Below are 25,138 nucleotides of genomic sequence, written 5' to 3'. Positions count from 1 at the left end.
TTGATAACTGTTGACTATCTATAAAATATAACCCTGAATTTGAGAAGTTGACTAGTAGAAACAGAAGAACTAAAAATACCTGAGTGATGAAACACCTGTAAGTAGGTGATCTGACACTGTAATTATTCTTTCTAGTTCTTCTAGAGGTTTCAAACTAAAAACTGAGATAACTTCAAAGAAGCTTTATAATTTAATTATAAATGAGCAAGAATGTACAACCTCTGCTTGCTGCAAAGATTAGGGATTTGGGGTTCTGAAGCAAATGTCTCCATTTCCAACCAACCACATTACGGTTCTCTACTATAAGCACTCTCAAGTAATAAATGGTTGTTTATAAAGCAGAAATATTGAAGAAAAGTGACTCACCTTATTAGAACTTCCCGCTTTAATTCCGACTGGGATTTTACTCTTAAATGAACAACAACAAAAATTTAAAAAGTGATCTTTTCATTTTGTTGAGATTTCGTCACAAATCAGTAATGCTATTGCTCTAATTCACAGGGTATTTTATTCCATGGGGAGGTAAATATATAATCATTCAAATTCTGTTTTTATACTATCTCTTGAGTTTTTGTAAAGGGTAGTTAAACCAATTTACACACTTGTAAATCACAGGATAGACAACTGAATGATGTACATAAAGTCAGAAAGTGAAAATCAGTCTTAACTCTCAATGCAATATTTTAAAAAATAATTTATATCACTTTTAGGTAAAAAAAAAACACACAAAACCTGACAATCTCTTTTTTCATAAACTTTCTTTTCACAGGGAAGGAAGCTTTTAAAAAGTCAAAATTCTTGAAAATGTAATACTTGATTTTAATTTCTGCTCTAAGATGACAGCTAAAGTTTATTCAATTTTGAATTAATTTTAAAAGGCAGTTTTGTGGCCCATGCAAAGAAACATTTAGGGGTTAAAAATAATCGTGTCTGTAACTTACACTCAAATGGTTAAGAAAACAGTAATAACATATAAATATTCAAAAAAATAAAGTAAAGCAAATATGGTAAACATTGGCATTTAGGGAATATGGATGAAAAGTACATGGGAATTCTTCGTATTATTTTTGCAGCATTTCTGTAAGTCTAAAATTATTTCAAAATAAAAGATTAAAACATACATATTTAAGCTAATTCATTATTAAAGGAAAATAAAGAGCAAATTTTTAAATTCTGCGTTAGGAACTTGGTCCATACTGTCTTTTCCTATTTTTAGGGCCAACAAACTAGGACTAATTGATTAGGCAAGAAAACCAAATAGTGAAATGAAACCATACCTTACAACTAACTACTGTTGAAGAAAAATATAATTACATCAGACGTTAAAGATCAAAGTTTAAATGTAGCATTCCCTCAGTAATAAGTACAGCCATTTTAAAAATGTAACTAGAGCAAGTGAAGACCTACTTCCACACCTAAAATATGTTTGAACTGTCAAGTCCAGTAGCATTTTCTTGGTTTATGAAATAAATGCAAATTCAATAAAGCAGGAAATAAAAGTTAGCTAATTGTAGATCCAATCCTAGAACAGGCCTCTAATTTTCCATCCGCTTAACAATCAGACTATTCTACATCCAATTACCAATGTCACTAAATGAGTGTACTCAAACCATTTTGGTGGCAAGTATATAGAATATGTCTTCAGTAAACTGGTTTAAAAGGAGAGCACTGAAGTGAGTCTTCTGACTTGTACAAGCATACCCACTCTCCTGTCTTGAGTGTATACTTTCGCTTTACATTAAAGTCTCTTGCTATGAAAATTAAACATTAAAAAATTTTTTTAAAAGAGAGCTCAGAGCATGTGAATTTGTTGGCAAGTCCAAATCTTATCGGTCAAAAAATATACAGTTGATGCTTATCTTAAAAAGTCCCAGAGAAAATAATTTTCACATAGAACTGTGCATTTTTCCTGATTATTTTATTTTTATTTATCTATTTTACCTCAGGGCAGGGTTCCACATGACAGTCTTTTATTGAACAATGGCCATCTTCTGCCCAGAAAGGACATGGTCGCTTCAGATTAACCTTGAGAGAGAAAAGAAATGAATTAATGTTAGTAAATGTGTATTATAGTTATAGAATGCTAGTGTCATTGTAGCCAGGGACTACTGACATGATGGTGAATTAAAAGGAAGAAGCTTCCTGTCCGTAAGGCACCTGTATAGTTTGGGATTTAAAATGACTACAGTTTTTCAGATATCTAAATGTAATATTAATTTTTAAAACAAATACAATTCTTAGTCCTCTGATATTCTAAAAAAGGAATGAAGTTCGAGTACACTTAAAAGTAATTGGTTACAAAAGAAAAATAAGAAAGAAAAGGTAATTGACTAAAATGTACGTTATGGACCATAGTTAGTGATAATAGTCTGATGATATTATCTCACAAATGTTCCACAGAGGTGTCTTGTGTTGATGAAGGGTTGTTGTATGGGAATTCTACACTTGTGCAAGATTGTTTTGTAAGTTAACAACTTCGGTAATAAAAATTTTTTAAAATTATACAATCTCCATAAGTATACATCAGAAAAATCAAGTTCCACAGAAGAGACAATTTAAAAAATCATACTTAATGCAAATCCTTTATATTCACATACATACATAAAAACATTAATAGAGCAAGAGAGAATCAGTAAACAGCAATTCTATAAACTTCTATGGCTTTTAAAATAATGAATTTATTATGTTGTTGCTATTTTTCACTAAAAGGTTCTGACAATCATTTTATATTCAAAAAAAGGTCAAGCTTTTTACTTAAGGAAAGGTCATACTCCTGCTAGCTTATCTTAAGGAAACCGGAAAGCATTGTGGTGGTGGTTAGGCTAATGTGGTTACCTGGTTAGGCCAGGTAACTGTGCCCAGTTGTTTAGTCAAGCAAGCTCTGGGCTAAATGTAAACTGTAATACACTGTAATGACATTTATGGGCTTTAGTCATCAGTGAGTTTTTCGTATAGAAGGCTGATTATATCCACAATCAACCAAGGAGACTGCCATCAGCAATGAGTGATGTTTGATCCAATCAGTTGAATGTCTTAAAAGGGGAAGTGATTTCAGCATTGAGAGAATTTCCCAGCTCATCTTTAGACAGCCAAAGTTTCCTAGGAGCTCATCAAGGCCCTTCATTGGCCCTTCATCAGTGCTCCTGGTTTGCAGCCTGCCTACGGAATCTGGACTTGTGCATTCCCATGTGAGAATTCTCATGTGAGAGAATTTTATAAAATCTCATACTATTTTCAGATAGCTCCTGTTGATTCTGTTTCCCTAGAGAATCATGACTGATACAGCATCTTAGGATGATTTTAATGTCTTCTAGCCCCTTAACATTACTCAGTGACAAGAGTTTTCCCCTGCACTCACTCATTTAATGAGTTATATACTGAGCAGCTGTGTGTCAGGTACTACACTAGACTTTACGAAAAAAGAGGCAAAAAAAGCACTTTCCCCCATGGAACTTACAGTCTACTGGAGGGAAGGGAAATTATATATTTGTTTACTTATTTACAAGTTATAGTAAGTTCTACAAAGGAAAATTCAGGGTTTTGTGATGGAAAATATGAAGATGGTAGCTGGAAGGTTCTGAGAGGTAATATTTAGGCTGAAAAAAGATGGATGAAAGTCAGAGAAAGCATTTTTTTGGATAAGGCAATAAAGCATTCAGACAGTTCTGGGAACAGAAAAATACCAGTATAGCTGATGATTAATTCTTCTAGATCCAGAAGAAAAAAAACTCATTGGTATTTTTATTGGGATCACATTAAATTTACATATTAATATGGGGAGAATGTCTTTATGCTACAAAGGACATTTTTCCATTTGTTCAAGCCTACTTTCATGTAGGCTTTTCTTCTTTAGGTTTTGTACATTTACTGATACAGTTATTCCATATATATAGGTATTATTCCATTATACTATAACTGGTTGTTCATATTTATAAAGATACTGCTTTTTGTATATTAAGCTTATAGTCTATCTTACTGCATTTTTTATTGGTTTTGTTCATTTAATAATTGAATCTTTTGAGTTTTCTTATCTCTGTAACAGTCTGGCATTGTTCATGAATTCCAAAAACAGATATTGGATTGTGTTTGTAGGCTGGTCTGCTCCTCTAGGTGTATTAGACTATATTAAATTCAGAGGTTTCACTTTTACTTGATTAAATTATGATTAGGGCTTTGACTGGGCCTCTCATTAGGATGTTGAGTCCCTGCCCTCTAGGTGGGCAGGGACTCACAGAGAAAACGGTATGGTAGAGGAGAGAGCTAGAGCTTTTGATGCTGGAGCCTGAGGAAGTAAAACACAGAGAAGCAGACAGTGAGGAAAGAAAGAAGGTTCCATTAGACATGGCAGAGGCCCTGGGAAGAGAGACAGCTGTTTGCCTGATAGCTTACAGCTGGCTTTGTGAAGAAAGCAAAGCAGCTGAGCCGGCAGAGGAACAAGCCCTGGGGAGAGAGACAAGGCTTATGTTAACCTACAGGTGAAAAAGGAAGGAGTTGGGACCATTGAGCCTTAGGAGGAAGAGGGAGGCTGAACCCTTGCAGACGTCGGCAGCCATCTTGCTTGAATGCATGGCAACAGACTTTAGTGAGGGAAGTAACTTATGCTTTATGGCCTGGTAACTGTAAGCTTCTACTCTAAATAAATACCTTTTATAAAAGCCAATGGTCTCCACATCAACGATACAGTTTCTTCCATTGGTAGAGTCACAATAATTCTATAGTAGAATACCAGTTAAGTCCACTCTAATCCATATTTTATTCCTCCATCCTGAGGACCCTGGGATGGTGATGTCTACTTCCCCTCTAAATCAAGAGGGGGCTTAGATCCCACATGACTGATTGATGGGATTCTCCTGCTTGCAGTTGTAGACTCAGTTCCCAGGTGTGGTGGTTGACCATCCTCACCTCCCTGTGGAGACAGTGGCCATGGGAGTTGCTGAGGACAGGGAGAGGGAAGAAGAGTATGATATGGGGGCATTTTCCAGACTTGGAGTTTTCCTGAATGATACTGCAGGGATAGATGCAGGACATTATATATCCTGTCATAACCCAATGAAAGGACTGGGAGGGAGTATAAACTATAATGTAAACTATAATCCACGCAGTGTAGCAGTGCTCTAAAATGTATCCATCAAATGCAATTAATGTGCCACACTGATGAAAGAGGTTGCTGATGGGGGAAGAGAAGGGGGGGAGGAGCAGTGGGGGTATATGGGAACCTCTTAAATTTTTTAATGTAACATTTCGTTTGATCTATGGATCTTTTCAAAAAAAAAGATAATAAAAAAATAAAATAAAAAATTAACATAAAAAAACAAAAAACCAATAGACTTCAGGTATTGTGCATCAGCACCCCTTTGGCTGGCTAATACATCATCTAAAAATAAATACAGTTTTACTAATTCTTTAAAATGTTTATGCCTCTGGGCTTTCCTCGTTTGACTATACTGGCTACCATACCTCCAAAGGGAATAGAGATAGTGGGTGTCTCTGTCTTGGTTCATGACCTAAGTGAGAATTCCCCTAGTGTTTCTTCATAAATAAGATGCTGGCTATGCTAATGTTAGGACTGCAATCATGGTGTTAAGGAAGTCATTCTTATTTTATTGAATATTTTAAAAAGTTACAAATGGGTGTTAAATTTTCTGAAGAATAGAACCATTATTGCATTCTTGGAGTAAAATCCACTTGGTCATAATACTTATTTTTTGAGGCATTATCCTGTACTTCATTTCTACCCTCATCACATTCAATCTATTAGAAAAGCTCACTGCTGTTAGTTTTTATAAACAATCTTAATTTAAAATCATTTCTGACCTCTTCCGAATCCACCCATGCCACTCCAAATCAGTATTGTTTTTCATCTGGACTAGTCTCCTAAATGGTTTCTCTAGTTCCTCTATTGTGTACTTACAGTCTGTTTTGTAAAAAAATCCTACTAATATCTTATCTCTCAGAATAAAATCCATATCCTTATATAACCAATAAGGTCTTATTTTATCTGGCCCTGCCTACCTCTTCTACTCTCCCTTTCAATTCCTCCACTACAGGCCTTCTTCCTACTCCTCAAACATACTAAGCTTATTCCTGTGTCAAGAATTGTATACTTGCTATTCAACTCCCCTTTTCTGGAATGCTCTTTAGCCAGATGTTCCCATGAACCCCAAATAAGATAAACTCTAAGAGAACCTCATCCAGACATAGTAGGCCAACTGATGAATGCCAAGAACAAGGAGAGAGTTCTGAAAACTGTAAGAGAAAAGCAACAAATTATGTACAAGGGACTCTCAATAAGGTTAAGTGCCAATTTCTCATCAGAAATGATGGAGGCAAGAAGGCAATGGGACAAAATATTTAAAGTGCTGAGAAAACAACTGCTAACCAAGAGTTTTATGTCTCACAAGATTTTCTTTCAAAAATAAGGGCGAGGGAAGTGGATGTGGCTCAAGTGACTGGGCTTTTGCCTACAACATGGGAGGTCCTGGGTTTGGTTCCTGGGTGCCTCCTACAGAAGGTGAGCTGGCATGGTGGGCAGGTGCAGCAAGCTGATTCAACAAGATGATGCAACAAAAGAGACACAGAGGAAAGACAAAGAGAGACACAGCAAACCAGGAAGCTGAGATGGCTCAGATGATTGAGCATCTTCCTTCCACATGGAAGGTTCTGGGTTTGATTTCTGGTACTGCCTAAAGAGAAGATGAGCAGACACAGAAAGCAACACAACAAATGGACACAGAGAGCAGACAGTGACCACAAACAACAAAGGGGGTGGGGGATAAATAAATCTTTAAAAAAAAAAAATGAGGGTGAGAATAAGACATTTCCATATAAAGCAAAGAGAGCTCATCACCAGTAGACCCGCCCAAAAGCAATGCTAAGAAGAATTCTTTATTCTTTAAAAAAAGAAACAGACACTAGAGAGTAGATCAAAGTAGCACAGAAAAATCAAGACCTCTAGTAAGGATATCCATAAGGGGAATTATAAATGCTAGTACTTTTTTTATGGTGTTTTTGGTATGTGAGTCCACTTTTTACTTATCACAGGTTTTAAAATGCAAATGCATTAAAAAGTAATGACAGGGAAACGGACTTGGCCCAGTGGTTAGGGCGTCCATCTACCACATGGGAGGTCCGCAGTTCAAACCCCGGGCCTCCTTGATCCGTGTGGAGCTGGCCCATGTGCAAGAAGTGCCATGCCACGCAGGGGTGTCCCCTGAATAGGGGAGCCCCACGCGCAAGGAGTGTGCCCCGTAAGGAGAGCCGCCCAGCACGAAAGAAAGTTCACACACGGAGAGCTGATGCAGCAAGATGACGCAACAAAAAGGAACACAGATTCAGTGCTGCTGACAACAACAGAAGCGGACAAAGAAGAACATGCAGCAAATAGACACAGAGAACAGACAACTGGGGCCGGTGGGGGGGGGGAGGGGAGAGAAATAAATAAATTTAAAAAAAAAAAGTAATGATAAATCTATGGTATAGGACATACAACATACAGAGATATAATCTATAGCAAGTATAAAAAATAGGTGAGGGGATGGAGAGAATAGGAACAACATATGTGCATGCTATTGAAGTTTAGTTAGTATCAAACATGATTGTTATAGATTTAGGATGCTAAATTTAAGCCCCATTGTAGCCAGAAAGAAAAGTATGAAATATATATAATGAATATATATGTATATATTATATATATAATGAAATAAATGAGAAAGGACTCAAATGGTGCAATACAAAAAAATCAAATATCACAGTAGGCATTAATAGAAGAATTGAGGGAGAAAATAGTATAAGATTTACAAAGACCAAATAGCAAAATGCCAGAAGAAAGTCCTGAATTATCAGTATTGACTTTAAATGTAAAAAGGATTAAACTTTCCAGTCAAAAGGCAGGATTGACAGAATGGATAAGAAAGCATGACTCAACTATATGCTGACTACAAGAAACTCACCTTAAATTCAAATATACAAGTAGGGAGAAAGTGGAAGGATGGAAAAAATATATACCATGCAATTAGTAGCCGAAAGAGAACTGACTAATATCAGATAAAATAGACTTTAAGTTAAAAACTCTTAAGAGAGACAAAGAAGGTCACTATACACAAATAGAGGTCTATTCAACAAGACATAGAGAAGCAGACTTGGCCCAATGGATAGGGCATCTGCCTACCACATGGGAGGTCCGCTGTTCAAACCCCGGGCCTCCTTGATCCGTGTGGAGCTGGCCCATGCGCAGTGCTAATGCGCGCGAGGAGTGCCGTGCCACGCAGGGATGTCCCCACATGGGGGAGCCCCACATGCAAGGAGTGTGCCCTGTGAGAGCCGCCCAGTGCAAAAGAAAGTTCAGCCTGCCCAAGAATGGCAACGCACACATGGAGAGCTGACACAACAAGATGATGCAACAAAAAGAAACACAGATTCCGGGTGCAGCTGATAAGGATAGAAGTGGTCACAATGGACACAGAGAGCAGACAACTGGGGGGGGGGGAGGGGGAAAGGGGAGATAAATAAATATTAAAAAAAAAAAAGACATAATTACAAATATATATGTATACCTAATGGCAGAGCCCCAAAATATATGAAGCAAATACTGAAAGACCTGAAGGGTTACTAGTAGAAGAGAAAATTCAATACACTACTTCCTGGACTAGAGTGGACTTACTGGTATTCTACTATAGAATTACTGTGACTCTAGCAATGGAAGAAATTATATCATTGATGTGGAGACAGTGGCCACAGGAGTTGCTGAAGTCAGGGAGAGGGAAAAGGAGGTGTGATATGGGGGCATTTTGGGGACTTGGAGTTGTCCTGAATGATACTGCAGGGACAGATGCAGGACATTATATATCCTGCCATAACCCACTGAACGGACTAAGAGAGAGTGTAAACTACAATGTAAACTACAATCCATACTGTGTAGCAATGCTCCAAAATGTATTCATCAAATGCAATGAATGTACCACACTAATAAAGAAGTTGTTGATATGGGAAAAGTAGGGGCTGTGGGCAGTGGGGCATATGGAAATCTCCTATATTTTGTAACATAACATTTTGTGTGGTCTGTGTATCTTTTAAAAATAAAACCATTTTTAAAATACACTACTTTTGATAATGTATAGAAATCTAGACAGCACATCAATAAGAAAATAGAAAAATTGAACACTTTCAGTTTTTTGGCTGCTAAAACATATATCATACAAATGGGTTAAACTGTGGACTTCAGTACTATTATAAAAATGTGTTTTCATCAGTTTTAACAAATGTTCCACTTCAATGCAAGGTGTTAATAATAGGGTAGTATTATAGGAATCCTGTATTTTATGTGTGATTATTCTACACACCCACAATCTCTCTAATAAAAAATAAATATCCTTACCTTGTAATAACGGAAATAGTCTCGCTCCTGCAATTTTTTAATTTTGGGGAAGATTTTGTAGGTGTTGAAGTTATCAATGCTGACAATATCACACAAGCAATCATCCAGAACTCCACTGACCTAAAAAAAAAACCACATAATTAAAAATATGTAAAATATGTAAATCACTGATATTCCAACCTGAACTACTATATAAAGAGATAATTTATTCCCTCAAGTTAGTCAATATTTAATGACTAAGGTACATAACATTAAGACAGTCACTTTTTTTACTGTGGTCAGTTAAATAAGAAACAGGGACAGATGCTGGACATTGTGTGTCCTGCCACGGCCCACTAGGTGGACTGGGGGAGAGTGTAAACTACAATGTAAACCACTATCCATGTGTTGCAGCAGTACTCCAAAATGTATTCATCAAATGCAATGAATGTGCCATGATGATGAAAGAGGTTGTTGATGTGAGAGGAGTGGGATTAGGGGGTTGGGGATATATGGAGACTTCATATTTTTTTAATGAAACTTTAAAAAAAAAAAGAAAAAAAGAAAAAATAGAAGGATTAGATATAGCCATTCTGAAGAACTAAATAGTGTTAACAGACAAAAAGAAAGATATTGAACACTCCTTCCTCTGCCTGAACATATATAAAATCCAAGTTGCTATTCAAATGCTATGGCATTCTCATGCTAGAGTACCCAGAAGTCAGAGGATGTAATAATATTGCTGTAGTAACTCATATCTTCCTTTTAGGCTGCCATTTATTGAACATTTATGTGATAGGCACTGTGGAAAGAACTTTTTGTCATTTACTCTTTAAAAGCACCATACAAAACGTTTTACTGTCCCCATTTTAAAGGAAATTAAGACTTAGCAAATTTAAAATACCTTCCCAAAGTAGATATGGAAGTTATTCCCAAGTCTATCAGATTTTAAAATCCATGTTCTTGTCCACTACCAAAAGTATCCAACAATTCAAGAAGAGATATAGATATTTTCAAAGTGAATTCAGAGTCCAAAAATTCAACATTCTTCTGTTAAACTAGAAAATGGGACTCACCGACAGATACAACAACTTGGATGAATCTTCCAGGAATTATGCTGAGTAAAAAAAGCCAGTTCTACCTTGATTCCATTTATATAACATTTTTTAATTGAAAAAATTTTATAAATGGAAAACAGATTATTGTTTGCCAGGGCTTAAGAACAGGGGTGGATATAATTATAAAAGGGCAACAGGCAGGATACTTCAGTGATGAAACTGTTCAGTATCTTGACTATGGTGGTGGAGCCATGAAAACTATTTGTGTGATAAAATTGAATAGAATTAAACTGGGAAACCTGAATAAGATCAATGGATTGTATCAACGTCAACATCCTGCTTTATAAGATGTTACCACTAAGGAAAACTGGTTAAAATGTATATGGTATTTCTCTATATTATTTCTTACAAAACTGCATGTGAATCTAAAATGAAATATGAAAATAAAAATGGGGTTTAGCTTGTTAAAGGTTATTCATGTGGGTCACACAAATAATGACCAGAGAATGGGAACCAGTCCTTGCTAGCCATAGCCTTCTCATTCTTTTTCTCTAGGAGTGTAAATGTGTCCCAAAGCTCCCTGCAATACAAAGAATTTAGAGCTATAATATCTTGATAAAGAACAAGAGATCTTTCTCAAGAATTTTGGCTCTGGAATTCTATAAGTTTTGCTATCCCACTTTCTAAGATCACTAACTCTACTGGGTTTCAACCCACTGCTCTAGCTTACTACTTACAAGACTTTGGTTTTTTTTTTAAGATTTATTTATTTCTCTCCCTTCCGCCCCCACCACCTGGTTGTTTGTTCTATTTGCTCCGTGTTCCTCTTTGTCTGCTTCTGTTGTCAGTGGCACGGGAGTCTATGACTCCTTTTGTTGCGTCATTTTGCTGTGTCAGCTCTCTATGTGTGCGGCACCATTCCTAGGCAGGCTACACTTTCTTTCATGCTTGGCGGCTCCCCTTATGGAGCGCGCTCCTTGCACGTGGGGCTCCCCTACGCGGGGGGGGGCACCCCTGCGTGGCAGAGCACTCCTTGCGCACATCAGCACTGCGCATGGGCCAGCTCCACACAGGTCAAGGAGGCCCCGGGTTTGAACCACGGACCTCCCATGTAGTAGACGCCCTAACCACTGGGCCAAGTCCACTCCCAAGACTTTGAATTTTAGCTCTTTAAATAAGAAGAGAAAAAGAAGAGAAAATACAAACCAACAAACATTCTGGTTTTTAAAATTATATTATTCAGTGATTGTTCTTTCTTACGAATTTTTCTTATTTTTAGCTTGTAAACCACCATATTTTATTTTCTTAAAATATTTTAATTGTGGTAGGGGTTATGGCAAGGTACATATCAAAGACTGCTAAACAAAAACTTCTGTATTGGCAAATTTTAAAAAATAGAAATGGAATACTGATTGCGTTCTATAAATCCCTCCTTAATTACGTTCATCTCTCTTCCCATTGAGGTAAAAAAAATCTCATTTTTGTTGCTTTTGCTTTTATTTGCAATTTCTTCACATATGATACAACCATCCCTAAACAATATATTTTTTGTCTGTTTCTGAACTTTAATATTAATAGAGTCTCGTGTGAATTCTTCTGTGCTATGCTTCTTTTACCAACATTTTATTTTGGTATCTAACTGTGCTGATGAATTTTGTATTAGCTCATTAATTTTCCTTGATATACAGTGGTTTGTTATATGAAAATATGACATTTTATTCTACCCTTGATCCATATGGTAGGCAGAATAATGGTCTCCCAAAGATGTCCATAATTCCCAAATTCCCAAACCTATGAATACAGTATCTTGCAAGGTAGAAAGACCTCTGTAGGAACAATCACAAGAATCCTTATATGCAGGATTCAGGAGTGTCAAGAGTCAGAAAGTGGGAGGCAGATGTGGCTCAAATGATTAGGCTTTCATCTATCATATGGGAGGGCCAGGGTTTGATTCCCAGGGCCTCCTGGTGAAAGCAAGCTGGCTCACATGGTGAGATGGCCCCTGTGGTGAGCTGGCCCATGCTGAGAGCTGGCGCAACAAGATGACGCAACAAAAAGGAGGGACAATGGGAGACACAGCAAATCAGGAAGCTGAGGTGGCTCAAGCGATTGAATGCCTCTCTCCCACATCTATGGTCCCAGGATCAGTTCCCGGTGCCTCCTAAAGGGAAGATGAAAAGAGAAGACAAGCAGACACAGAAAGCACATGGCGAACGGAGACAGAGGGCAGAAAGTGAGCACAAAAACACGATGGGGGTGGGGGGATAAATAAAAAAATAAAAATAAATCTAAAAAAAAAGAGAGAGCGAGACTGGAAGATGCTATGTGCTGGTTTTGAAGATGGAGGAAGTTGTCACTAGCCAAAGAACATGGAAGCCTCTAGAAGCTGGAAAGGGCAAGGAATGAATTCTCCCCTTGTGCCTCCAGAAAAAAATACAATATTGCTTACAATTTTAATCCTGTAAGGCCCATTTTCAGACTTCTAGCATGAAGAACTATAATACAATAAACCTATAATGCTTTAAGCTACCATATTTGTGGTAATTTGAATAGGAACAATAGGAAATGAATACAATATATATTTAGGTTTTTTCCAGTTTTGGCTAATTAACACTATTACAATAAACATTTTTGCATATGTCTCTTGGTATACATAAGTAAGAGTTTCTCCAGACTATATGTTCAGGAGAGGAATTGCTATAAGTACACGTTTAGCTTTACTTTGGAATGGCAGGCTTATTTCCAACAGTTGTACCAATTTACACTCCTACCAACACAGGATGGATGTGACTGTTGAGCCATATTCTACTATAGACTTATTATTTTAGCGTTGATGTGGAGGCAGTGGTCATCAGAGGTTCTGAGGGGAGGGAGAGGAAAAATAGGCATAATAAGGGGCATTTTGGGGACATCAGAATTGACCTGCATGATGTTGCAATGATGGATACAAGCCATTGAATATTTTGCCATAACTTAAAAAATTGCATGGGACAGAGTGTAAACTATAATGTAAACTATAATCCAAAGTTAGTGGCAATATGTGTTTATCAATTGTAACAAATGTACCACACTAATGAAGGATGGTGTTAATGTGGGAATGTGTGGGAGAGGAAGGAGGGGGACGTATGGGAATCCCATAAGTTTTTAATGTAACATTTATGTAATCTAAAGTTTCTTTAGATAAAAACTGCCTATGTGTCCCTTTAACTATTTTGACACTCTTCTGTTAGGTGCATATATAATGGTTATGTCTTCTTATTGAAGGGACCCCTTTATCAGTATATGACGACCACCTTTATCCCTTGTAAGAGTTGGTGACTTAAGGTCTATTTTATCTGATATTAGCATAGTTGTCCATCTCTCTATTGGTTACTATTTGCATGGCATTTTTAAAAACAACCTTTCACCGTCAACCTGTTGTTTTTAATTTGAGTCTCTTTTAAACAGTTCATGCTCTTTTATCAATTCTGCCAATCTTTGCCTTTTCAATGGAGAGTTTAATCCACTTGCATTTAAAGTCTCTGCTGATAAAACAGGACTTCCTTCTATCATTTTGCTATTTAGTCTTTGTAAGTCTTTTACCTTTTCTGTTCCTAAATTGTTCCATGAATATCTTTCATGTATTTGATTTTTTGTATTGTATCATAGAGACTCTTCTCATTTCTATCTGGATATATTTTCATGTACTTTTCCTATGGTTATCAGGGGTTAAAATTTAACATCCTAAACATATATCTGATTTGATACCAACTTGACTTCAATAGCATATACATACACTATTCCTATATTCTTGTCCCCCTAACTTTTTTATACCTGTTACAAATTATATCTTGTATACTGTACGTCTAAATCCATATATTTATCATTACTTTTTATGCATTTCTATTTTAGCACCTATCAGAAATGAGATGTGAAATTACATACCAAAAATTACAATACAATAGTACTGGCATTTGTAATTACCCAAATGGTTGGTTACTTTTCCTGGAGGTCTTTATTTCCTCATGTCTCTTTGAACCACTGTCTAGTTTCCTTTCCTTTCAGTCTGAGGAGCTCCCTTTAGCATTGCTTATAGGACAGGTCTAGTGGTGAGGAACTCCTTCAGCTTTGTTTATCTGGAAATATCTTAATCTCTCCCTCATTTTTGAAAGAAAGTCTTATTGAATATAAAATTCTAGATTGGTAGTTATTTTCTTTTAGCACTTTAAGGACTTCTACCCACTGCCTTCTTTCCTCCATAGTTTCTGATAAGAAATAAGCATTTAATCTAATTGGGACTCCCTTGTAAATAATATATTGCTTTTCTCTTGCTACTTTCAGAATTTTTTCCTGGTTGTTCCCATTTGACAGTTTGATCAGTATGTGATGGGGCCTATTTTTCTTCAAGTTTATCCAGTTTGGGGTTCTCTGGACTTCTTGGATATGCATATTCTCGTCTTTTGCTAGATTTGGAAAATTTTCTGTCATTATGATAGAATATTCCTTCCACCTATTTTTCTCTTTCTTCTCCTTCTGGGATTTGCAAAGCTCATATATTGGTATGCCTGATGGTGTCCCACAGGTCTCAGGCTACTTTTGCTTTATATATATATTTTTTTCTTTCTGCTCCTCAGCCTGACTTATTTCAATTTTCTTGTCTTTGAGTTTGCTCCCATCTCCAAGCTGCTGTCAAAATCCTCCTGGGAATTTTTAATTTCAGTTAGTATGGTCTTCAATGCAGTAATTCTGTTTGGTTCCTTTGTAAAAGTTCTCTTTATTGAGATTCTTGTATTATTTGTTCATTGCTTTCCTGACATCCTAGTTCCTCCTCTGCATTTTCCACCATCTTCTTGAGCCTATTTTTCCCCCCTGACATCCTTTAGCTCTTTCTCTGTATTTCTTTTATCTCCTTGAGCATACTGAAGATCTTTTTTTTTTTTAAGTCATTGTCCAGTATTTCCAGTCTGGTCTTCTTCATTGATGTTTTCTGGATTTTAATCCTCTTCCTTTTGATGGGCCATCATTTCCTGTCTTTATCTTGTAATCTTTTGCTGCAAACTGTACATTCTAATATATTTAAATATTATCTCAGGAAGCAGATTTGGCTCAACTGATAGAGTGTCCACCAACCATATGGGAGGTCCAAGGTTCAAACCCAAGGCCTCCTGACCCATGTGGTGAGCTGGCCCATGTGCAGTGCCAATGCATGCAAGGAGTGTCGTGCCATGCAGGGGTGTCCCCCATGTAGGGGAGCCCCACATGTAGGGAGTGTGCCCTGCAAAGACAACCGCCCTGCATGAAAAAAGCGCAGCCTGCCCAGGAGTGGCACTGCACACACAGAGAGCTGACGCAGCAAGGTGATTCAACAAAAGGAGATACAGATTCCCGGTGCTGCTGCCAAGAATGCAAGCAGACACAGAAGAACACACAGCGAATGGACACAGAGCAGACAACTGAGGGGGGGGGGAAGGGGGGGAAGGGGTGGAGAAGGGGAGAGAAATAAATAAAAATAAATCTTTAAAAATAAATGTTATCTCTGTGATTTATCCCCTAAGATGTATGTTTCTTGAATTTGTAACCAGCTGGTGATATGACAGATTTTTTTGAATATCAGAAGCTAACAAAACAAGCAAACCTAAGCAAAAACTACCTTTCACCATTTTGCAAATTGGCTTTTCTTTGGCTGGTGCTCCCTCCTATCAGGAAAGCCAGCCCAAGGCAAATGCAAAGTTCAGGGCTGTCCCTCTTTCCCTTGAACCTGCAAGTTGTTTTGGCCTCATGCTTGTTAGTACTAGGAATTCCCCTGTTTACAGCAGTTTGAATGTCCTTCTACTTCCCAGAAAACAGACCTCCTCCTCCTCCCAGGTGTCCCAATGCTGGACTTGAAGCAGGTGTGCCTTTGCCCCAGGCCTTCTGCCTCAATTGTTTCTTAGACTGCTTTATTGTCTCAAGCTGCTTTTGCCCGGAGAGCAAATTCTGGAAAGGGGGGCAGGCTGGAGAGGAATTTCCCAAGTCAGTCTTTCCCAGCCAGAACAAGGCCAGGGACCAGCAGCACCAGCCAACTCCAAACTGCCCTGGGGAGGTATGAGGGAGGGTCCAGAAAGAGCACCAGGAGCTTCTTTCATGGCTCCCCAAAGCTGCACTTTCTTAACTGGGTCCCTGCCCAGCAAATGCAGTGCTTCAATTCTCCTCCACAGCTCTGAGGCAACATACCATCTTTAAGTCTTCTCTGACATCCCTGTCTAGGGCAAGGTGGAATAACGGTCACCCTCAGAGTTTGGGCCTCACATGGTCTAAAGTAGGTAATCAAAAGCTGTGATCAGCAATCAGCTAGCTCCCATCCCCCCAGATTTTGGTGACGTGGATTTTTATGTTCCTCTCTGGTACCAGCAAGCTACACGTGCCACCAGAGTGCAGGGCTAAGCAATGGTAACTGCTGGGCAGAAATGGCAATCTACTGGTATTTACTATAATTTACCAGTGTCTTCCTCCCACTCTTTTCTGGATGCGCTACCATGTTCTAAACTCTGGAGTTTTGAAATAGTTGATTTACACAGTTCTGTCGGTTTAGTAGCTGTTATGGTGGAGTGGCTGACTTCTGGAGCTGTCTACTCCATTATCTTCCCACAACCCACTCCTACTTCATTAATTTTTAATCTGGTCATTCTTAAGTCTCATTCCTTTTTCATACTTTGAATTTCTCTATTTTTATTTAAGCACATTAAACATAGTAATTTTAAATTAACAGTCTAATAGTTACAGAATCTAAAGTCATTGTGGATCTGTGTCTTTGCTTCTAGTGTCTTAGTCATGATGCTCTGTTTCCTGGTGAGCATTGTGATTTTTTCTGTTAGCTGCTTTTCTTCTTGGCCCAGAATGCAAATAAACTCCTCCAAAAGGGATGTTAATTTACTTTTACATTTGTAGCCTGGGACACACAAACCTGGGACTGCAGGTTTTCTCATCATCGGTAGCATGACTTTGGCAAGGAAATCTGTGTAAGGGCTGGCTCATGGTTACAAATTCACAAGGGTTTTTCTCTCCCTTCCACTCAGCAAGTTTCTTTACTTTCCGCTTGTTCACGGTGGGCTCCATTTCTCACTTACCCTTTCACTGAGGATGTAGCCCTTTGGAGTCCCAGCTTTACGGATGGGTCTCCTATTAGTTTCCTCTCCTTGGACACACCTAGACTTTATTTCTTCTCCATTTCACCCCATGCAGCTGTTACAGCAAAAACTCAATGTCTACAGTGTTTGGGAGAAGCCCTAAGGGTAACGGACTGATATGGTACTGTTTGAGTCCCAAGGGTTCCATTGTTTGGGAGCTCTATGTATTTCTTGATTTTATGACACCTCAGAAATGCATTTAAAAGGATTTTAAAATGCATCCAAGTGAAATTATATCGTTAAAGATTAACTTGTTTTATCACCTGTATTTACTATACTTATAGTTCCTAGTGTCTTGCTATACTTCAAAGCATTCAGTTACAGGAAAATGGGGCATGAGATATATAAAAGTATATCATTTTATGTGCTCAAAAATAATTTTCCCCTTTTATTCCAAGATATTTAAAATCTCAATTGACTTTGATTTCTTGTGAAGAAAGGTATTTTTCAAAAAGTCAAATTCTTTCCTTTATACTTCATTTTCCTACCAATTTAGTATATAGAATAAAAGTCAAAGATTTTCTGATTTTTCTACTTTCCTTCTGCTTTATTTCTCATTCTAGAGAAGCAAGAATACTGGGATATACTGTGTAGACTAGAAAGGGGTCTGCACTAGTGCTCTGGTTTAATCCCACTCACTTATTTAACAAGTGTGATATTAGTCATTTAAACTCTGAACTGCAGTAACCTCAATGGCTTCACTTCTGAGAGATATATCAAATAAAATGAGATAATGTACATTTAATCATGTTCCAGACTAAAGTACTATCCAAATGTGATCAAACACTATATTATAAAGTACCATAGAAAACAAAAAACAAATGTATTCACTTTTGAGGATTATCTGGCACAATGCCACTTTCAATATGTACAAATCTTAACACTTGAACTATACATATCCATTTGAATATAATAAAATTAAACGTACACATGCCATTATAAAAGAGTTTTATATAGGTAAAGAAACCTAAAATGAAGCTTCTAGACTGCCGACAAAATATAGATATAATAAAGTATATAACATATGCTATATAAAAAGAAAAATCAATCTCTAAATGTAACTTCTACTCAAATACCCAACTAGTACTTAAACTAGAAAATAATTTTGCCAAAGAAAATTTGGAAAATATACTTTTCATAAGACCAGTGGATGTGTCCAAATTTCCACTACCTATTCCAGTATTTCTCCCACCAAGTGTGACCCAAAAGGATAACTGCATTTGTTTCCTGCAAGTCTTGTTTAAAATGCAGATTCCAGGGTCATATTTCAGATCCAAAGAATCTGAATGTGGAGGTGGAGTCAGAGAACCTTCATCTTTTTAAGTGCTCCTTAACAGCATAACCAAGTTTGCTTCATTTTAAAAAAGCATTTATTTAAAAAGTACTCAAATATGGACACCAATTGAACGTTCAAGCAGCGTGGGATTTAGCGCAGATCATCATAAAACCACGAAATAAGCATCTGGAATAAAGTCAGAAAAACATGTTTACATGGTTACACTCTTAGTTACCTTAGATTTTTCATAGCAATGAGCATTAATTGCTTCAAATGACATCTCCCCTCATTATCGGGCCACCTGAGCCTTTTTTTTTTTTTTTTTTTCACCTCTTAGCAGTTTTGCCACTTTGCAGCAGGTGCAAACAAGACACAGTAGCACCTGGCAGTCTATTCAAATTAAATAAAAAGGAAACTAACGCCTTCTTAAGCAGCAGGTTGGAAAAGCAAAAAGGCTGTGGTCAGCTAACCCTCAGCTTTCTAGTATATTGAGAACAGCGTCTGTAACAGAGGCTTCAAAACGACAAACCCCACACTCTCTTTGCCTCCACAGGCCCCCTCTCTGATAGACAGAGCCTCCGCCCGGCAGCCACGGGTCAGGGACAGCCAGCTCGCCTGGGTTTACCTGGCGATACGAGCACAGAGTAAGCTGGGTAAAACGAGGCAGTCCTGAGCAAGGGACTCAAGCACCTGCTTGAGCGGGAAAAATGGGGGGGGGGGTCTCTAGTCCAGAAGTTCTAGGAAGTGTTTTGCCTCCACCCCCGCCCCAACCCCCCCCCATTGTTTCGCAGAGCCCTCGGGTCTGTCGCCTACTCTCGACCTCTCCTCCCGTCCTCCTCAACTCCTGAAGGGGAGGGCTTCACCATTTCCATCCGCGCTCTCTTCTCAAGAGAGCCCAGGTTCTCTTTCGTTCCCGTCCCATCCCTTGCCACACTTCCAGCCGCCGCCAAAATGAGAAAGAGAAAAGAGAAAACACCTCAGGGCGCCGTCACCATCTTCCCCTTTTTTTTTACTGCCCCTACCCCCACGAGTGTCGCCAGCCCTGTACGCCGCCAGCTGCGGGCAGACGTTTCCTGGACTCGCCCGTCGCGTCTCTGCCCCCCGCGTGTTTTCCGCTCACAAGAAATCCTCCCAGGGTCCGGCCCCGGCCCTCCCCGCAGCAGCGGCGGCGGCTGGCGGGTCCTCCCCACGCCATCCCTGGGCTCACCTGGGCCCCGACGACGCTGGCGACCGAGCTCAGGGCGAGCAGCAGCTGCACGGCGAGCGCCCCCGGCCCCTGCCCCGCGCCGGCCGGGCTGACTCCCCGGCTCATGCTGAGTCTCTGCCCCCACGGCGGCCGAGCGGTCCCCTCAGGCTGGGGCACGGCGGGCGGCCCGAGCGGCGACCGCCGGGGACGGTTCCCGGAGGCTGAGCGACCCCAGGGCCAGAGGGCTGGACGCGCGTCGGCCGGCGCGGACGCTCCGCCCGCGCCCAACAGCTGGAATTGAAGGCCGGCTCGCCGAGCGCCCCCTGCAGCCCCTGGGTGGCCCCGCCCCCGGCTTCCTCCGCTTCCCCGGCCCCGCCCCCGACGGGCGCGAGGCCTTGTGGGAGTTGTGGTCCCGGGCCCCTCAAGGGGCCGCCGCGGCCCGGAGGGCGGAGCCTGCGGCCGACGAACCCCGCAGCCGCAACCGCCCAGGCAGCTCCGCCCCTGCCCGGGCCCGGGCTCCACGGCGGCCAATGAGCCGCGACCACGCGGGCTTCCAAAACAACAGGGGGCTGCGACGCCGAGCGGCCTCCTCTCGTGCACCGGCCTGTCCACGCGCCTTCTCCTCGTGCCGCGACTCGAGCGTTCGCGCCTCAGGCAGCCCGAGCGAGCCAGGCTCCCGCGCCGCCCGTCTTCGGTTCCTACAATCGCCAAGCGCGTTGCCGCCAGGCTCTGGGATTCGCCCAGTCCTGCAGGCTGGGTACGAAGGGTGCCCAGATAAGCCACCTGCGGCTCTAGCTTCGGTCCTCTTTCACTTTACCTGTCCAGAGGGAGATTTCATCCCCTGCGCCTGCCCACTCTCACTCAAATATAGAAATACGCAAATATAATGCATGTTAAAGACTTAGGACAAACCTGAAAGGTTGTAATAAAATATGGAATGAGAAAAGCACACGTTTTAGTGACACAGACTGGGTACAATTTTAACTCTAAACCATACTGGTTAGTTTTGTCATCTTAGACAAGTTACTGAACCTCTGGGAGCCTGTTTGTACAGGTATAAATTGGACACAATACTTGAAATATTTTTTATAGGGGATTACATAAAATATTCTACAAAAAGGGCTTGTTATATTCCTAGCACATCGGAAATGCTCAATAAATGATAGCTGCTGTTAATAATGCCTTTGATCTCTACAAAACTAGTAGTAGGTCACACACTTATGTAGTGTGTCTTAGTTTCCTATTGCTGCTGTAACAAATTAGTGCAAATTTAGTGGCTTAAAACTACACAGATTTCTCTTACAGTTCTGGAAGTAAGAAGTCCAAAATGCATCAGCAGGCAGTGTTCCTTCTGGAGCTCTAGAGGATCATCTGTTTCCTTGCCTTTTCTAGCTTCTGGAAGCCAATTGCATTCCTCGACTCATGGCCCTACCTCACATTGTCTCATCTCCACCACTCTCTCTGCTTCCATTGTCACATTGCCTCCTCCTTCTGCCCCTAACTTTACTACCGCTCTCTTATAAGGACCCTTGTGATTACGCTGAGACCACTTAAATATCCAGGGTCAATCTCCCAATCTCAAAATTGGTACCAGATGAAGTTATAGATACGTAATCAATAAACAATTTGATATCCTCTTGAAAAAAAATACTCAATTTAATCACATCTGCATAATCCCTATTACCATATAAGGTAACAGAGCCACAGGTCCCAGGGATTGGGATGTGCACATCTTTGGAGGGCCATTAATCAGCCTTCCCCATAACACTTTACACCTTTCAGAGCACTTTCACATTTATCAGTGCTAGTGCAAAACCCTTGATAGTGGAAGGGTTCCAAAACCAAGTATTAAGATTTCAAGATGGTGCCCGCAAATCATTAAACCAAGTGCAGGACCCTTCTAAGAACAGGGCTCTCTGTGACTGCACAGGTTGCACACCCACAAAGCCAGCCCTGTCAGTCATCTTCCTCTTCAGCAACTTTCTCTTCTGCCTTCAAACATATCCAAATACTCCCTAGATTGTTTGCCTGATCCTTTCATCTCTCTTTTCTCTGCCAAACCTCTACCTCCTGACCACTCAGTCCCCTCTGAATGCACTTCTGTGCCCTTCCTTCTACTAAAACATTTATTTTATCAAAACTCAGTGGATTTTTCTCAAGACTCCTTGTCTGTGCTGCATCTGATGTTGTTGACGACACATACTCCCTGGGATTTTGTTATAGAAAACTTGAAAATAAGAAAAGAAAAAGAAAAACCACAGGATATAAGTTTTCTTTAAAAATCCTGGTCCTTTTAGTGCCTGTGATATCAAGTCCAGAATCCATGGCCTGTAGTTCAGAGCTCTTCAGAATCTGTCCCTGAAGAACAATTTGATGAGCTGATGGAGGAGGAGTGAGGGCTTGGAATTGGAATGCAGGTGTCAGGTAGCCTTTGTCCCTTTGGCTTACCTAACCTAGAAAGTAAAAGCAATACCATCCGTCGCTTTTCAATTCAGGTGCCTGACATACGACTTCTGCGGAAGAGTGGGTGAAAGGAATTATTGGAAATAGTAGATATTTGTCATGAGACCAAAATTCATTCACTGTAATGGTTGTAGCGACTTTTTTTTTTTACTGTTAATTGTTATGAGGGAATAACAATTCCCTTTGTGAACAAACTTGTTTCTTTTCTCATCCTGGCCTCTTTGTGGATCCTTCCTTTCCTTACAAAATCAAATATGCTGAAACCTGCATTTGGAGACGCATCAGTGAAGTCACCATCCTTCCTATAGGTTCCACAGTGATAATCATCCCAGAGAGAGGAATGTGTGTACACTAATCCCCTTTGGTGGCAAGCCACAAAAATCAGCTCTGTATAATTATTTTAAAAATGAAAACAAAATATGTGAATAACTGACAGGACCAAGGAAGATTTCCCCACTCGGGCCTCTGGGAAGGACAGTCTGGCAGTACAGCCCCAGGGAAGCTGAGCAGAAGGAACTGACAGATATTCTTTTCCAAGGTACTGCCATTGACTCAATTCCAATTGATTTCAGCCCCTTGTCCCTACTATCAAAACTCAGACTCCTTCCAGAGTTTAGCTTGAGGGAAGGGACCAGGCTTCTTGACTGACAACTCCACAAGACCACATGGGATGACCAAGAGGTAGTTGCACAAAAGAACTAGTAGAAGGGGGAAGGAGTGCTGGCCGGGCAAAAGCAGCAGATGTCCCCTTCAGCACTCGCTTTCTTTACCTCAGCCTGTATTCACCCATTTGTTAAAATATCACAGATGTCCGGGGTATGGTATACTCCTCCCTCCCCCCCCAGAAAAGCACACAACAGTATGGTGGCCAACTAGAAATAGCAATGGTACTCCTATTGTACTTCATGTAATTTACTATTTATGACCACCACCTGGATCTGATGACCCTAATTAACTGGAACTGAGGTGCAGAAAAACTAACTACAATTTTTTAATGGAAGAATTTATGGGCTTCCCAGATCTATTAATCTTAGAAGGATCAGGGCCAGCTGTGAAGTCAATCAGTACAACTCCATCATTACAAACGATCATAATATATTGTTGATTTGTTGGGACAGCTTATGAGAGGGTTAACCTAGAGGAACATTCTGATACGGCTGGTGATTCCACTAGAGCTAGCCATGACTGTGTATCCTGTGATTCTAAATGGACCCAAACAGCATCGACTGTGGATGGACTCAAAATGCTTCAACTTTTTAAAGTGCGTAGTGTCAAAATATACTTAAATCGAGGTTAATTAATCTTAGTCTTATTTGAAATGTAGTCTCACTGACACTATTCACAAAAGCAAATTTCTATTTATAGCAGTTCGCTCGGTTTGCTCTCAATGCAAATAATTCCCTTCCTTTGCCCTCCCTCACTTTCCATTCCATGCCTACCTCTTCCCTGGGAGGATTATCTCATCCCTGTAGTCTAGAGTGAGTCATCTGCATTCCTACGGCAGTTCTTACCCACAGCATTCATCTACCATTCATTTTGTAATAGGAGTCATCTTTACTGTATTATATAGCCCACTTAGAGTGTAAAGCTTTACAAGTCCCTATCTTTTTGTACCAAATTCTCTTTAAGGCTATCTCAGCTCTTATGAATGGTAGTCAATAATTGGTTAATATTTATATTTTATAATCTCAATTTCCCTTAGAAGCTAGCTATCTCAGTACCAGTTCTGGAAATGGTGCCCCTGAACATTTCCCATGGAGGGCTGGGAAGTAGCTTTGTTGGAACATTCCCGGAAAAGGCAATAAGGTGAAACTGGCAGTCTTTCATTAAAGTGAGAGATTACAGTCCTTTAATCAGAAGTATACAGGGGGACTGTCAAAACAATTGAAGGAGTATCACATGTGTCAGACTGGTTGAGGCCAATTACTGGAAATCCATTATCCCAAGAGTTTTTCTCAAACACTCTTTGAAATACCAATGGTTAATGGTTTTTGAAGCAAAGGCTTGAGAATTGTCCTGAACAGATTACTGTAGTGCTTAAGAGATTGTGAATTAACAAAATGGCACTAAACATTTACATTTCCAAGATATCATTGGAAGTGTTTTCCCTTGATGAATTTATGGGTTGGTTAGCTTGTAACTTCTAATGAAGTTATTTGTCAAGTTCTAGTCATTGACAAGTGATTCTAAATAAAAGCCAAGGTAATGGGGTGGAAATTTAATAACTCCACTAATTTTTACTCCTGATAGCAAGCTGAACTGTGATTAATGAATCTGCTGAGTAATGGCAATCTGTTGTGTTTAAACAACTGTGTTTGTAGATAATACTGGTGTGTTAACAGTGGGCCATGTTTATTTTTTTAAGAGCTGGATTTCTACCAGTGACTTAATTATAAAGGGAATTTTTGTTTGGTGATAGGATTTATGAATTTTACTCGGGATTTTTCCCCTTTTCTTTTGACAAGTGATAGGGATTAAAAGTAATCAAAATGAAAGAACTTGGTTGGCCTGTGGCTTATTAGTTGTTCCACCTGAAGTGTTCATTGCTTTTCTTTAATATTTACTCAGCTGTGACACTCTCAGGTATTTTCACTAAACAGCATTAATGCTGATAAACTTGAATAGGTTAGAATTATTTTCATTTCTAAAGGAGTTTAC

General features: G+C 39.6%; 1 protein-coding gene across 1 annotated transcript in view; it reads right to left on the bottom strand.

Annotated features, from left to right (window-relative positions):
- Positions 1–20,379, bottom strand: part of ERO1B (endoplasmic reticulum oxidoreductase 1 beta) — a 63,463-nt gene extending 43,084 nt beyond the window's left edge. The window contains exons 1-4 of the mRNA XM_058309501.2: positions 20,039–20,379; positions 9,374–9,493; positions 1,942–2,025; positions 367–408 (exon numbers count right to left, since the gene is read on the bottom strand). Coding sequence (XP_058165484.1) covers positions 367–408; positions 1,942–2,025; positions 9,374–9,493; positions 20,039–20,143 — 351 coding nt within the window. The 5' untranslated portion in view covers positions 20,144–20,379. The remainder of the gene's footprint in view (positions 1–366; positions 409–1,941; positions 2,026–9,373; positions 9,494–20,038) is intronic.
- Between the last annotated feature and the right edge of the window lie 4,759 nt (positions 20,380–25,138).

Source organism: Dasypus novemcinctus, chromosome 13, assembly GCF_030445035.2.
Source record: "Dasypus novemcinctus isolate mDasNov1 chromosome 13, mDasNov1.1.hap2, whole genome shotgun sequence".
Classification (NCBI taxonomy): domain Eukaryota; kingdom Metazoa; phylum Chordata; class Mammalia; order Cingulata; family Dasypodidae; genus Dasypus; species Dasypus novemcinctus.
Note: the sequence above shows the minus strand (reverse complement) of the source record. Positions and strands in the feature narration are given on the sequence as shown.